At 37.3% G+C, this 16249-nt stretch overlaps 1 protein-coding gene across 6 annotated transcripts in view; it reads left to right on the top strand.

The window, feature by feature from the left end:
- LOC148950469 (MAP/microtubule affinity-regulating kinase 3) overlaps positions 1–16249 on the top strand; it is a 171267-nt gene that overhangs the window by 73336 nt on the left and 81682 nt on the right. For all 6 annotated transcript variants that reach the window (XM_089092420.1, XM_089092422.1, XM_089092421.1 and 3 more), the window contains exon 8: positions 2447–2667. In XM_089092420.1, the coding sequence (XP_088948546.1) occupies positions 2447–2667 (221 nt within the window). The remainder of the gene's footprint in view (positions 1–2446; positions 2668–16249) is intronic.

The raw sequence follows: 16249 nt of genomic DNA, 5'->3' as shown, positions 1-16249 counted from the left end.
TCATCTTAATAGTAAAGGCTTATTGTGGAAACAAATTTTCCAGAATTCTGAAAAAGAGCTTTTAAACCTTCAAGGATGGCGACGAATCGTACCGAAAAAGTTCACCATTGGAGTCACCATGGATGAAAACTATTCACTCGAGGTTTTAATCCCCCCCCCATCCTATCTTGAAAAAGAAGGAAAATCATTTTTTGCATGGGTAGCAGTGATTTTTCTATATTCTATTCTTCCAGAACTTGCAGGCTACCGGAAGATTGCAAGGAGAGGTTGAACGGCTCATTTAAAAGGTCTTGATCATATCTACGTGCTTTTTGTAAATTTGTCTTTATAGTGCCATCGTAAAGTGCCCTATGGCAACAAAAATGAAACTTTGGTGTCATTTCTGGGTGGAAAGGCTAGGTAGCATAAAAAGAATACCATTATAATTTTCATAGTTGAACGTCCTTAATTGAAGGTCTAACTGAAGGCCCCCTCCTTTTATAATCCCCTTCCCAATCCTCTTAGTAAGTGGAAAAAATCGAAAAAACCGCCTAATAAAAAAAAGTGATTTAAATTTAGTTCCTGAATTTCTCCGAGAATTTCACGTTTTTTCGGGAATTTTTGAAAAGGGTCTGAAACGCTTATATGTCTTTTTTTTTCCCCAACACTATGAGGTCACTGAAACGCCATAGGGCTGTTTAAGGATACATTTGAAAGCTAATGCTTACATTTAATTGCACAATATAAATTTGTCGTGATAGCGCCATCGTAAAGTTGCATATAAAATCGCATAGTCATCGCCGAAGTTCTACAAAGATCTTTTTGTAAGGTTTATTGTGTATATTTACCAAAAAAAGGTATTGTTGTGCTTAGGAAAGCCAGATATCATGCAAAACTAAAAACATTGGCTTAAGCCAACAAAAATCTCAGGAAATCCATGAGAATCCATAGCTCTACAACTCTTGGTTAACATTTGCCAAAACTTGTAAAGTAAGTTTAATAAACTTGCTTCGGCCAAAAAAGCTTGCAAACTAATTTAATCCACTGCTACTGTGGGAAATTTCATTCTGTAAAAAAATTTGTGTAGTTTCTAAGAGTTTTTTAATCTTGCGGATAACAAGATGAAGAACGGGTATATAAATGGTATGTCTAAGAATCTTTTGTAAAGTAGATACAAAATCAATCCAACATGTTGCTGATAATGTAACCTTAAAATATCTATTAATTTGTAAAGTATTGTTTCTATGATTCTAGCTTTGTATGATAACAAACCAAGTATTCTAAGATCAAAACACTAACAGATTCTTGAGCCTTACCCTAAATTCTTGGATTATTTAGAATGGTGCATGATATGACTATTTTTCAACTTCTCAATATGTCGATTCTAACCGAGGTGAGATTTTTTTTCTTGGAAGCATAAAACAGAGCTTTAGTATACTTGAAACCTAATAATACAATTTGACGCAACCTCGTTTACATCTGATTCTATTAACAAGTTTTGTACTCGAAAAAATTTGTAAGTTTTTACATTGCAATAAAACAAAAATCGAAAATAAAAGTTCTTCTTTCTGTCAGTGTACAACTAAGTACAAAGTTAAAAAAAAACAAACAACAACACTATTTAGGGATTGGGCTTTTTAAAAGGAATTTTCGGAAAAAAAAATCAAAAGGCTGCTACATTGCCTTCAATAAATCAGTATCTTTCAAATAAAAAGAAACTATCTGATATTTATCGATGTGATTGAGCAACTTTGATATTTTGACAAAATCGTACATACGAAATTAGGGTTGAGAATATATCTTTAGCGGCTTGTTCTCGGGCCAAGTGTTGCTTAAACAAAAAAAAATCCCTAATATTTTTCTAAATGTCAACTTCTGCTAAATTGAATAATGTCCGGTACTATGAGGTTTAGTGTACTTGGACCTGTTTAAAATACCCAGATACAAGACATAGGCCTGAGGTTTTTCAACATGTACCTATTTATCCACACATACAAAGCTGGCACTCCGGGATTGTTTTTGGAAGGGGAGGGAAACACATTCGATGAAGTAAAACAAATAAATTATGCGAAAAAATTAGAATATACGAGGTAAATTGACATATTATTAGGGGGTGGGGGGGGGGAAATTTTCCCCATGTGTACATGACTGATGCAAACTCTTAAAGGAGTGTCCTATGTTAACACACGGCAAAGCAAATTTCAGGCTGTAGAAATGGGTTCATCTCATAAATTAAAACCTGTGCATTGACAGCTGTAACGCAAGTATTTGGTCTATGTCTTCGTCGATCGTGATAAATTACATCTGTAGACATTTACGAAGAAATCGTACAACGCAAAACGATTTAAATTTAAGTGTACTCATACTCATGGGACACGTTGCGTAGAATATGACACACACGACTTTGGAATGATTATGTTCTGGTAGCATATTTCCAAATGCATTACTTATTGTATTGTTTTTCTAGGCAAAAAATATGACGGTCCGGAGGTGGATGTTTGGTCCCTAGGTGTAATTCTGTATACATTAGTGAGTGGCTCCTTACCTTTTGACGGAACGACATTAAGGGAGTTGAGGGAGAGAGTTCTCCGTGGCAAATATAGGATTCCATTTTACATGTCAACAGATTGTGAAAATTTATTGAAGAAATTTCTTGTCCTTAATCCTACAAAACGAGCATCGTTAGAGGTGAGTAATTATTTATTACTGTCTATGAGTTTCCTGTATTGTATCTTCATAAGATGAAACATAAAGGTAAGAGTGTCGTAGGAGTGGGGAGGGGTGAACGCTCAAAAAATTGCATGTACACCATCAACTATCGGATTTCTGTACATTTTAGCTATTTTCTCCTGTGTGATTTTTAAGCAAAAGGTAGGGGGAGGGGGTTCTTTAGACGGTCCTCAAATATACCAAATTTTACGTTTCCCCCTTCTCCGTCTGTGCTTATGAAAAGTTTTCAGAAAAACTGCAGATGCGTGTCTACTATTTATTTTAATTAGTATTTATAAACTAAACTTAGTAACTCTTAGAAGATTAATAAAAAAACTATTTATGTACTTTATAAGTAAAAGCACTATTTGACTTACCTAAAAGCCTGTTATATTGCGTTTTCATCTTACTTGAATAATTATGAAACACAAAACCCAGGTAATGGTTGGGGAAACTTCTTGAATTTAGCCCAACGGTACTTTTATTCTTTATGCTAGAAAATTTTCAACACGATCTGTGCTGCAGTCGTAGTGACAAGAATGGGTGGTCAGAGTTTAGCAAGTGTCCACTCAAGTGTTTCCACTTTTCTTTTCAAATAGTTGGTGAAGCCATGACGATCGAAAATCGGTAGAACATGTCTAATCAAACCGGTAGATAACCGTTTTTTCATTTCTTACTATGTTTTGAGGGGGGTTCGAGGGATTTACGAATTAAGTGTCACCTTCTTAAAGTTCAGAGAGCAGATCCACTGCAGCAAGGTGCAAATTCTGGAAAGAAAAGCATAATTTCGTTTATCCATTTTTGTCAAAGTTCACTCAGGTTTTTTTAGGGGAAGTTTGGGAGCAGCTAGAGACTCGAAAAGAAATGAAATATACTTAATTTTGAAACTAAATTTAGTCGTATATTTAAGAGATTTATTTTCATCAACCCTTACTTTTCCCCATCCTTTCAGGTTCCGCTCGACACCATGTTAAATTCAGGATGGTAAAAGAAAAAAAAACGGACGAATTCTGAATACTAGAATTCGTCCAAACCAGAATGAAACTTTTTTATTATTATTATTGTTATTATTATCCCTTTTTTTTTACCTGTTATTGAAAAACAATAAGGGAAAATGCAAAGGCACTGCTCGTTTCTACTCACATCAGTGAAAACAATTATAAAAAAATAACATAACTTTCAAATGCATATACTGCATTCTCTACAGTAAAGTAACGGAGTATTTGAGTTCACTTTGGCCTTCAGTTTCCAGTCTTTATTATTTAAAACGGCAAAAAAAACGATTTATAACCAATAATCTCCAAAAAAGCAGTAGAGCGCACTGAAAGAGTGACTAGAAGCCAAAAAAAAATTCATCTTCCGTTTGTTGTTTTGCTAGTCTGATAAAAACTGAGGTAGAAAAAGGATAAACTGAAAAGGGATACAACGAGAACGAACGATTTAACGGGAAAAAAGGCGACTGAAAATTTAAAAGAAAGGACATACGGAAGGGAGACAAACTGTGAGATAAACATCACCGCGACTGAACAGTGGGCAATATTCATACATTGTGCCAACAAATTAAAATCATACTGTCTGTAATTGTCTTCTTTTGCTTTAGAAAAAATCGTTAAAAGATTTGTGAAAACAGCTATATGAAAAACATAGAATGACCACGAAGCAGTACTGTCCGGAGATTGAGACTTTTGTGTAGATTTTCAGTAGTTTCTGTGTCTTCTCTTTAGGTCAGGAGATGGAATGGGTATTTGGTAGATATCTCGAAAAATCGGTATGAGTGGAAACGCTGTGTTCATTACTTTAACCAAGAAAAATTGTTGTTTGGATTATTTATCAAAAGCTTTCAACCAGCGATCAGCTGTTACGTGGAACGGAACGGTCTTACTAAATTACTTAATCAAGGTGGAAGACACAATTGCTCTCCCAGCCCCAACAGAAGGGCAGATGAAAGCATTCTGCCCGCAGGTAGCTCATAAGTATATTTCTTGTTCCGTTTTAATAATTTCTTACGGGGAAAAATTTACGAAGCCTAATGGAACATCATCTGTGTTGATAGCGCGACGAATCTTGTTTAAAAAAGAAGAAGAAAGGAAACCTAAGCTAAAAGGAAAGAAAAAAAAACTAAAGAAAAAAACTAAAAGGAAAAAAAAACTTAGCCCTTTTCTGATTGATTTTTTTTCCGGCAAAGGATTTGCTGTTTTCCAACGGGCTTGTCCAAACTGTTTCAGTACTTAATCTCTTTAATTTTCCTGAATTATTTTTTGAGAAACCATTTAAGTTTGCCAGGATAAATAACACGTGGCTCCGACTGTTTTCAAATTACTGCTCTCCTTTGCAGTAGTTGATCAATTAATTTTGTATACTTATTTGGGCTCAAATATATATAGATTTTGTTTACACAGTCAAGATAGAGAAGTTAAAGTGAAAAAAAAGTAATAAAACCTTCTGACAAATACCCCCCCCCACCCCTTCATCAACTGTGGACCCAATTAGGTTAAAGATACAATAGTAGACAGCACTCAAAACCAATTTGCACTCAACTGCACTCAAAACCAAAACAAACAATGATGCTAAACTTCAAAGCGTATTCTGGCTTGATGGCGAGGGGAGTGGTGTCTTATTAAGGATAGAGGAATAAACCATTGAAGAATTTTAAAGTATTTGTCTGATATGTAACCTTCATAACCTTTTTCAATTTTATGTGAGACTTGTTTTTTCTCACAACCCATTGTCCCCGCTTAATCTTTTGTGACACTTAAAACTCAGAAAGAATGGTAGATGGTTGGGGTGAAAAGGAATTCTCCTAAAACTCTTAGGGAACCCTATCTCCCAAGGAAATGTTTCACTGACTTGCATCACCCTCTCCTTAGAGAAATCTTCTGCACCTCGATAATTGTTTTTGTCACCGGGAAAATAAAATTAAGGTTAAATAAAAGCATTTTAGATTAAATAAAAGCGTTGATTCGAATCAGAATAGTTTAAAGAATTAAAAAAGCACGCAAAAACTAAATCCACTGTCAGAAATAACATAGCATGTGTAATTTCCGCTCAAGGTCGCTCTTTCTCGCTTGTGTATGTTATTAAGTTAATGTTCCCTGTCTAACATAATCATGCTGCTATAACTTGCAGTGAGAGAACAAGATATTAATAGGCCTATCGCTAGATGCATTAGTTTATTATCCATCCGTTCACCATGTAATAATTGCAACGTTACATGCAAAGGTTCTTGCTATGCAGTGACAGTAAATTGTCGTTTTAAATTGACTCGTCAAAACCGCCGATAAAAATAACGTAGGCTACCTAAAACGTAGCACGTGGAATATAAACCTTAAAGCTCAAGTTATGTATCACGATTAGGGATCATTTCATAAGTATTAAGTACATGTCATGCTCTAAATGACTGTTTTTAGGAGTACATCCTTTTCTAGAATGTTTATTTGTAATCAAAGCGTAACACGCAATCTTATATCTGAATATATATACAATATAAAAAACAGAAGAAAAGAAGCATATTATGTCCATTTTCTTCGATCAGCTGCATGCCTAGAGGCTGCCATAAATGTACACTTAATGTACTGTAATTATTGGAAAGGGGAAAATGGATCTTTCACACAGAAATCTGGTGCTATTTTTTGGTCCTACGCTCTTCAAGTAAAAAGTTTATTGATTGAAATGGGAGATTGGCTAAGATAGTATTATTGTAGTTAACAAGTATGTTTCCATCTGTTTCTGTGTTAGATTCAAAGAAAAGTCATGTATAGAGGCTTTAAAATTTATTTTCAATAAAGAAGCTAGAAACAATTATAAGAAATGAAGGAATGTAAATTGTGTGTATTGTTGTTTGCTTTTTTTGCCTTCTTTGTGTGATTCACTGTTGTTTCAATCTTATTATGAGGCTTATTGCCACCTAGAGACAAAAAAAATTAAAACAATTGTTCCATTTTCTTTAGAATTCGGAGTTTCATAATGAAGATAAGATGAATTCGTAAAAGCCACTTTTGCAATAGATAAGAAAAATGTAACAACGTAGCCTTTTCTCAGTAAGGGACAGAACAATAAAAGAAAAAAAAACGTGAAAGAAAAGAAGAGAGGTATACAAAACAAAGGATTTAACAAAATAAGGGGTACCCTGGAAGAGGAACGGGAAATATTACAGGAAGAGAAAATATGCTTTCAGTCAAGGCTGGTACGAATCTTGTGCTATGTGTTGGCAGTCTTCCTGGTTATGAGGGTCATGGGGAGATCCTCCTTGTTCGAAAATTTGTCATCACTTTGCGACCGAAGTTCAAGAATAGGATATGTCATCTTCCTCTAATGTGTCATAATCCACCCGTTTAAATCTCCCTGTACTATCGATTTTGTTATAAATCTTCCGCAGACTGATCAATGTTTTGTTGTGGGACTCATCAGATTCTTATTTAAAAATTTGTGTTGGTTTTGCTTTTTTAACATTTTCTAATGATGTTCTTTGTTCCTACTTTTTATGCCCTATTGCTTGTTTAGTTTTTATCTTTCATTCTTATTATAGCCTGCTATCATTCCTTGGTACCTCCGGGTAGCTATTATCACCCCTCCTTTATATGCCAGGTGAAAAAAAGCGAAAAAAATGGCTATATTGGTACTAAACAATAAGGTGATACTGGTACTAAACAATAACTATATATATATATATATATATATATATATATATATATATATATATATATATATATATATATATATATATATATATATATATATATATATATATATATATATATATATATATATATATATATATATATATATATATATATATATATATATATATATATATATATATATATATATATATATTGTAAAGTATTTAACATCAATTCGAGAAGCTTTTCCGGGTATGTCATTTCTTAGTTAGTTGGGCATTTATGTGTCAACGATAGCGGTCCAGGGGGGGGGGGGCTCTTGGGACAAAAGCTAGTCGTGGGAAAGGGCTCGTTCTCAGGCCTGGAACTTCCGTTCCAGGAAATTTATATTCTTGGTTCATTTCTAAAGGCAGTCCATCTTTCGCCTTCGTCGTAGCTAGTTGTTCTTGTGTTACCTTATTTTCTCTATGTGTATTCTCACGTTATTTAATAAAGACCATGTACCAATGTTTATCGTCTATCTTTGGAATTTATGTAAACCATTACATCTGCCAATATAAAAGGGCACACAAATAAAGAACTAAAGAGAGGTTTACAGAGTGGTGACAAGAGAGCTTTACAGAGTGGTGGCATGTGGTTAAAACTAGTGGAGCATATATCACTAGTGGAAAACCTCCAATTGACATTTGAGTGACCGTTATAAGTATTTACGACATCTTATGCTAAATACTGGCAACATATTGAAGAGTATTTCGCCCGCTACCAGACTGTGATATTGAGCTGCAAATACTACAAAAGACTGATTAATAAGACATCGAAACGTTACGAGCTATTGAACTTTCTTCTATTCAAAGCGCCTTCTTGAGAAACACTTTCTTTTAAATGAACATTTTGAAATAGGCTGTTACACAATGCCTAATATGGATTTCCTCGCGATAGCTTCTACCTACTAATTCAAATTTCTACAACTGCGAGTCTCCGGTTGATTTCTATCTTTACTTAGCCATTCTACGTTTGATGATTTTTTTAACTGATTTTAGACAGTCGACGTGTGATCTACATTTGACAGTTTGCAATCAAAATATAACATTTTGAATTCGATAGTCAAAAATTAATTCTCAATTGTGACTTCATTTGACGCTAGTGATTTATTTGAAACCAACTGCAATTGGATTTGGGAAGGACTATCTTTCGTAAGCGATTTAACAGGACTAAACAACCTAGTAAATTTTATTAGACCCTTGTAGGTAGAAGTGAAGCTATCGCCCAAAATTTAGCTTACGTAATTAAAAAACTGTGTTTAAAAACACCATTTAAATTTTAAAAATAATTGCTTTTTCAAATTTTAATCTCAATATGTCAGTTTTTATTCCTATTCTTGATCCGGCGGAAACCGGATATAACAAAAAGGTTGCTTTTGATTTTGTAAAACAGTGGAGGGGAAATGGCATATTTCCACCTCTTTTATTGGACTCAAATGATCCTGATTTCGATCAAGACGAACTTTATGATTACCCTCAAAACATAAAGACATGGGCCCCAACAAACCTTTCAACTCCTCTCAGTAACACACCAGTTAATCCTCCAATAGAACAGCCTCAACAGTCCCAAGTAATAGGATCTTTAATTGACCCTCTTTCAGTAATAACGCCACTCACAAAGGCAGAAAGCGGAAAAATCATTGAGTTTGTTTCGCAGTTACAAAAATTTCAGTTGTTGTTAAATTGGTCTGATTCAAGAGCCTTACAGACCATGTCACTTTTGGCCCATGGGTTGTTTCGCCCCTTTTTTGAGGATCTGGATCCTTCGATTACAAATTTGTCAAGTTTAAAACGTGAATTACTTGTAGCATATGCCCCAGGCAAAACAGTAGGCAAAATGGTTGCAGAGTTTGTAGGCGCGATTCAATTTAAGGATGAAACGGTATATCTGTTCTATAAAAGGATACTAAACTTAGAAAGGTCATGTAGGGTGTCCTTAGAAGCCAGTGAGAACGGTTTAGTCCTTGGAAGACTTGCTCTTAACGCATTCAAGGAGGGGATCAGACCGTCCTACAAACGCTATTTGTTAGAGCATAGCGCATAAATTTTTTCTTTAGAGGATGCGTACAAGGTTGCAAAACAGTATGAACAAATAAAACAGATAGTGGGGGAAGGAGAGACGTCGTCTTCTTCCGACGAATATCTTTCTGCTCTGATGAGGGTGAAATTCGGACCCGAAGATGAAGGTTTTCAAGGCCGTGGGCGAGGAAGTGTTCGTGGTCGGGTAAGTTACGATAGGGGGCATAGTAGGGATAGTTATTCTGATGAGAGAAGAAAAGAGTGTCTTACTTGCGGGGGGAGACACAGCGTTACGGAATGCTATCAAAAATGCGGATCATGCGGAAAACCAGGTCAACCAGCGGTTAATTGTTGGGATAATAGTTCGTATGAAGAGAGGGAGACGCGTCATGAAAATATACAGTGCAATTTTTGTAAGGAATATGGACATATTCGAGCCCATTGCGAAAGAGCGAATACTCGTAGAAGTGCTACTCCGGGAAACGAGTGAACCGATCAAAACTGGGGGAAATGGTTGGTAGTAAAAATATACCCCTAAAGATTTTTACTACTAAGTCAAGTGTTTAATTTACACCATTAGAGCAAATAATGTTAGATTCCAGTGATATTTTAACTAGCAATAGGAAACAATCTAATCAGAGTCGGGGGGACACCTAGAGGAAGTTCTATGCTATCTTGGGCTACCTGCCAAGCTAAATAATAATATTCAGTTCCCAATGCTCCACAAGATCAAGCAATGTGATATAGTGTTCGGCATTTTTAGATTCAGGTTGTCATAAGTCGATAATTAGCGAAAGACTGTTTAACCGAATCTCCCCTAAATTTCGACAGAATTGTGTGCCAACGTTAGCTCGTATTAAATCCCTTGGGTCCGAGTCCCTGCCAATTACCGGTAAGGTCATGCTTCCGCTTTGCGTTTCCGACAAGAACCGACAGAAGCGTTTAGATTGGGAGTTTTTTATTTTTCCTAATGTGGATTATGAGGTAATTTTCAGATGGGACATTTTGCATGCTCTGAATTCCACAATTAACCTCCATACAAATACCATTACATTTGGGTTATCAGCTAGACAGATTAACCCCTGCAAATTTCAGTCGTTTTGTACAGGTAGTGTTGTATTACCAAAAGCCGTTTCAGTTGGCCCTGGAACTATGAAAATTATCCAATTAAATTTTAGATCTAGAGATAGTAATGACGTTGCAAACATTTCTACAGTTTTATTCTACCCTTCAGATGATTTAGTAGACAATTTGAAATGCTCAATACACGTGGTCACTCGTAATGCTAGTTTGGTGGCTATCTTTAATGACAGGGACACGGTAATAAAACTGTCTCGCCGCACGATTTTAGGAGAGTTTGAAGAAATTTCTAATGAATTGATTGAGGCCGCTAAGGCAGATATAAAAATAGAAACCGAGATAAGTTCGTCACAAAAGGAGGAATGGGATGATGATACTTTTATTAACGGTTTCCAGCAAGATCATCTCACTGGTAAGCCTTTACTGAAAGGTAAACTGTGCAGCTTTCTAGTTAAATATAAACAAATTTCTTCGCGCCATAGTTATGACATAGGAAAGAATGACCTGTTTAAATACAAAGTTGTAATTGATCCATATGTCCCACCTCCACAACCAAAATCATTCAATTTACCACTTGCCGCGCAAGACGTCCTACAAAAGCATATCGCTGCACTTTTAAAGGCCGGCGTCATCAGACCTGGACGAAGTGAATTTTGTAGCCACGTTTTCCTAATTGGAAAGGCGAAAAATGGTGAGATTGCTCCAAAACACAAATGGAATTTGGATAACTCGGCAATAATTTGGGACATCAGAGGTATTAATAAAACGATCAAAGATTCAGCGTGGCCTATGCCTCTTATCAAAAATGTCCTTTAGAAATTAAGCTCCAAAAATAAATACTCCATTTTGGACATGAAGCATGCGTATTATAATGTCGAATTACATAACGATTTACAAAAATATTTTTCATTTAACTCACCGGAAGGAAAAATGTACACTTTTACGAAGTGTCCACAAGGGTCAAATATCTCTCCTCCAGCCTTTTGTCAGTGGGCTAGTATTTTATTTGATACAGAAAGTTTTGGAAATATTGTGACATTATACATTGACGATATTTGTGTTACGAGTAGGGGTGACGACAATTATCATTTGGCAGAGCTTGAAAAAGTGTTTGAAAGGCTTTTGCAAAATAATGTTAAATTGGGAATGAATAAATGCCAGTTCTTCACTGAGTGTCTGGAACTATTAGGACGTGAAGTGACTCCAGCGGCGGGCATTGCGCCGCTCAAGAACAAACTTGACGCCATAATAGCCCTTCAACCTCCCAGAGATATAGCGGAACTTAGAAGATTCTTAGAGCAAACAAATTGGTACCTGCTCCTTCTATTTGAATTACACAAAATTATCGGCACCACTAACGAAGCTACTCAGAAAAGAGTCAAATTGGTCTTGGGAAAAAGATGAACAAGAGAGTTTTGACTCGTTAAAAATGGAAATAAGCAACCCAAATTCTGTATTTTATCGTTCCCTGATCTATCAGAGAACGCTTCATTTTGGATTACGGTAGATACATCCGGTGATGCTTGTGGCGGTCTCCTTCTACAGATAGATGACACCGGACGGTTTAGGCTAGTCTCCACATTCAGTAGAGTTCTTTCACGCGAATTTTTTAAAATGGATAACCTGTCACGTGAGCTCGTCAGAGTGTTACAATCTATAAAACACATTGAGTACTATATCTGGGGAAGGGAAGTTCATTTTCTAATCGACTGTAAAGCAATTACATTTCTCCGTACGTGTAAGGATAGGTCATCAAAGCTGTATAGAATTTCACTAGTCTTAGACAGTCCCTTGTATCACTGGCACCATATACCAGGGAAAACACACGCTGCCGACATACTGTCTCGACCAGTAAAAGAAATTGTAGATGATAATAAGCCTTTTTTTATGGCGGATTATGAGTTAAAATTTTTTGCCACAACCGCTAAATTGAAAGAGATTAATTATTTAGATTTAGACCATGAACACATAGGACAATGTCAAAGAGAAGACACCACATTAAAAACTTTAATTGAATATATTGAGGTGAAAGGAAAAAGGTCAAAGGTCTGTATAGCTACCCAGGAAAAGGGAGCTGGTGTTGAGGTCCCGTGGGATGGTACTGATGCCTCACGGGATGGTTTTGTTACACTGCGAGATGGTTCTGATGGCTCGCAGGGCGGTTTGGCTACCCAGGAAAAGGGAGCTGGTTTTGAGGTCCCGTGGGATGGTACTGAGGCCTCACGGGAAGGTTTCGTTGCGCTGCGAGATGGTTCTGATGCCTCGCAATGTGGTCTGGCTACCCAGGGAAAAGGAGCTGCTCTTGAGGTCCCTAGGGATGGTATTTATGCCTCCCGGGATGGTTTTGTTGCACTTAGAGAGGGTGCTCTTGCGTCGCGGACGGAATAGCTACCCAGAGCGAGGGAGCTGGTGTCGTTGTCACGTGTGAGGGTAATGATGCCTCACGGGATGGTTTTGTTGCACTACGAGATGGTGCTGATGCCTCGCAGGGCGGTTTGGCTACCCAGAGAGAGGGAGCTAGTTTTAATGTCTCGCGATATGAGGTTGATGACTCGCAGGACGGTTTTGATGTCCCATGGGATGAAGTTCTTGTTGAAGAAACAAGGACAAAATTGGAAAAAAATACCATGGTTGAAACATCTTGTCGATGGAATGTTCTTGAGTCATGGTGTATTATACTGCAAATCCAGTATGAATGGAGATCTAGAATGTGCACAAACACCAAAACTGATGATCCCCCAAAATGCTGATTGACACTACGATTAAATTAGCTCATTAACATCCCCTAATAAGTGCACATTTAAGTAGCCAAAAGACGCTACAAAATCTTCAGGCTTATTGTATTTTCAAAAATATGGGGAAAAGAGTAGACATAGTTTGTAGAAATTGTCATGTGTGTCTCCGGAAAAATAAATTCCATGAAATACCCCATCCACCGTTAGGTCGGAGTGAAGATCCTTCTCATGTCGGTCACATGTGGAGTATGGACACTGCTGGACCATTACCGAAAACGGATGAAGGGTTTGAGCATGTAATAGTAGCTGTAGAACATTTCACAAAATTTGTTGTTCTTGAGAGTGTAAAGAATATTTCCGCAAAGTCGATTTTGAAGTTTTTAAATGAAAAAATTATTTCTTATTTTGGGTTATTTGACATATTGCTCACGGATAAACATGCAAGTTACCGTTCTAAAGTGGTGGAGGATTTCTGTGCTAAGCACAAGATTGATCACCAATTTTCTAGTGGCTATAACCCATTTTCGAATGGTTTATGTGAAAACCGAGTAAAGGCGTGCAAAAACATATGCAAGGCCTACTGTTATGAATCCGAGTCTAATTGGTCGGAGTATATTTCAAGTATTCAACTGGTCCTCAATAGCGCTATTTCATCAATCACAAAATTTCAACCATTCCAACTTATGTTCGGTCGACAACCGATTTCCTATCTTGATTTAAAGTTACTGCGACCGCGACGGGACGACTCAACAGTTACGAAGAGTTTGCAGCTAGCCAAGTCCAACAGCTTTTCTACCTCCATAGTGTTTGTCGCAAGGAAATCGAAAAATCAAGAGAAGTTCAGGCCGGACAATATAGTAAAAATAAAACAAAAATTCCATGGCTGAAAGAGGGATACATTACCTATGTTCCAGGATATGACATGCAAATTTTTAAAATTGAAATTTCGCGGTTCATATCTAATAATAAAGTAATATAACCAAACCAATCTTTCCTACTACAGGAATTATACGGACCGGGTAGCAGAAGAATAGTAAACATCAGACTAATGAGGCCAGTTAAAAACCCCTCCGTATTTCTTGCAAAAAATCCAGAGTACTTTGAGTATGTAAGTAATAAACCAATCACTAAAGAATCGGAAAAGAAATTAAATGATGTTGGGCGCTTAGGTCAGCGTTTAAAAGAAATTTCTTTATGTATAGATGTACCAGTAGCACAGCAACAAAGTTTAAGAAAAAGGTAACTCAAGCACCGCCTACTTAGAATCAAGAAGCCAAAACGGGGAATTAACAGTCCAGGAGTCCAATACCACCAACCCATTATTTGTGGATGTAAACACAGTGGATGCTCACCTTGACATGACTAATGTATCTACTATTTTGTCGAAACATGCTAGCCCTACAACTAATGCTATCAAGGAGAGTAGCACCAATAATAATGTAGAGAAATCCCCAGTAGCACTGCCATTTGTTGAACCACAAGCTAGTAGAGAAAAACCAAATAGGTCTAAACCGAGGCGTTCCGCAGCAATAAAACCCCGAGGATTTTATTGGGAATAATATCTTAATGTCAGTAGTAAGTATCTAGTGAATTCTACGACTTTACGTTCCCTGGCAGCTTTCCAAGGCAGATTACCAGACTAGTTATTTGGCAGTGTATAATGTTTTGAGAGTTTGGTCGTAATAATATAATGTGGTCAAACGTTGGTACCATTCCAAACGAGCGGGGATTCCCCGCCTATTCCTAAACATTGAAAAAAAGATAACAGTATGAACGGGGGGATTCCCCGCACAAATTTGTTTCAACTCCAAGTTTTTCAACCAGACTGGTTATTAGGAAAGGTTTTTTAGGGAAAGCTGTCAATCACCCATGTGTTATCCACAGTTCAATTTTTGAAGTCTGTGGAAACAGTTTGACATGTTCGGTGAGAATACGTTCCTTGGCGTTTGATAGACATTTGCAAAAAGAAAGGGGTAATTAGTGATTGGATAATTTTTTAACGTGAAATCTCTTAATAAAATATTTTTGGAACATGTACTTGACGATGGATAAAAGGGTTAAGGTGATTAGCAATTACGAGCAAGGATCCCCCCACTGGCTCCTGGCAGTAGGCTACGCATATCAAATTGCTGTACTGTGGGTTAGGTAACATGATTAAACACGCTTTTACAGTCGGAATTCATTGATTGACATTTGCAAAAAGGGGTAATTAGTGATTGGATAATTTTTTAACGTGAAGGGTCAATTTTGGAGGGAAAACCAAAAATACTCAGATTCGAAAATAAACGAGATCTGCCTCAAGGGGAAGGCTCAGAGGCCCTTCGTTCCCCCCTTTCTGAGGGCAGGGGAAGGGGGGGGGGGTCAACTTTAGAGGGAAAACCAAAAATACTGAGAATCGAAAATAAATGGGATCTGCCTCAAGGGCAAGGCTCAGAGGCCCTTCGTTACCCCATTACTGCGGGCAGGGGAGGGGGGGGTCAATTTTGGAGGGAAAACTAAAAATACTCAGAATAGAAAATAAATGGGATCTGCCTCAAGGACAAGGCTCAGAGGCCCTTCGTTCCCCCATTTCTGTGGGCGGGGGAGGGGGGGGGGTCAATTTTGGAGGGAAAACCAAAAATACTCAGAATCGAAAATAAATGGGATATGCCTAAAGGGGAAGGCTCAGAGGCCCTTCGTGCCCCCATTTCTGAGGACCGGGGAGGGAGGGTCAATTGTGTAGGGGAAACACAAAACGCTCATAATCGAACATACCTGTGCTCGTCCTCCAGTGCAAGGCTCCGCGGCCCTGTCGTCCCCAATATAAGATGGCAGGGGGGGGGTCACATATAGATGTGCCACACTATATGATCAGAATCGAAAAAAAATGGGGTCTGTCTCAACGGCAAGGCTAAGAGGCCCTTCGTTCTCCCATTTCTGAGGGTAGGGGGGTCAATTTCGAAGGGAAAACCAAAAATACTCAGAATCAAAAATAAATGGTATCTGCATCAAGGGGAAGGCTCAAAGACCCTTCGTTCCCACATGTCTGAGGACAGGGGTGAGGGTAGGGGAGTCAATTTCAGAGGGA

This window comes from Artemia sp. Qi Xiang Cuo, chromosome 7 (assembly GCF_049724085.1).
Source record: "Artemia sp. Qi Xiang Cuo chromosome 7, ASM4972408v1, whole genome shotgun sequence".
Classification (NCBI taxonomy): Eukaryota; Metazoa; Arthropoda; class Branchiopoda; order Anostraca; family Artemiidae; genus Artemia; species Artemia sp. Qi Xiang Cuo.
Note: the sequence above shows the minus strand (reverse complement) of the source record. Positions and strands in the feature narration are given on the sequence as shown.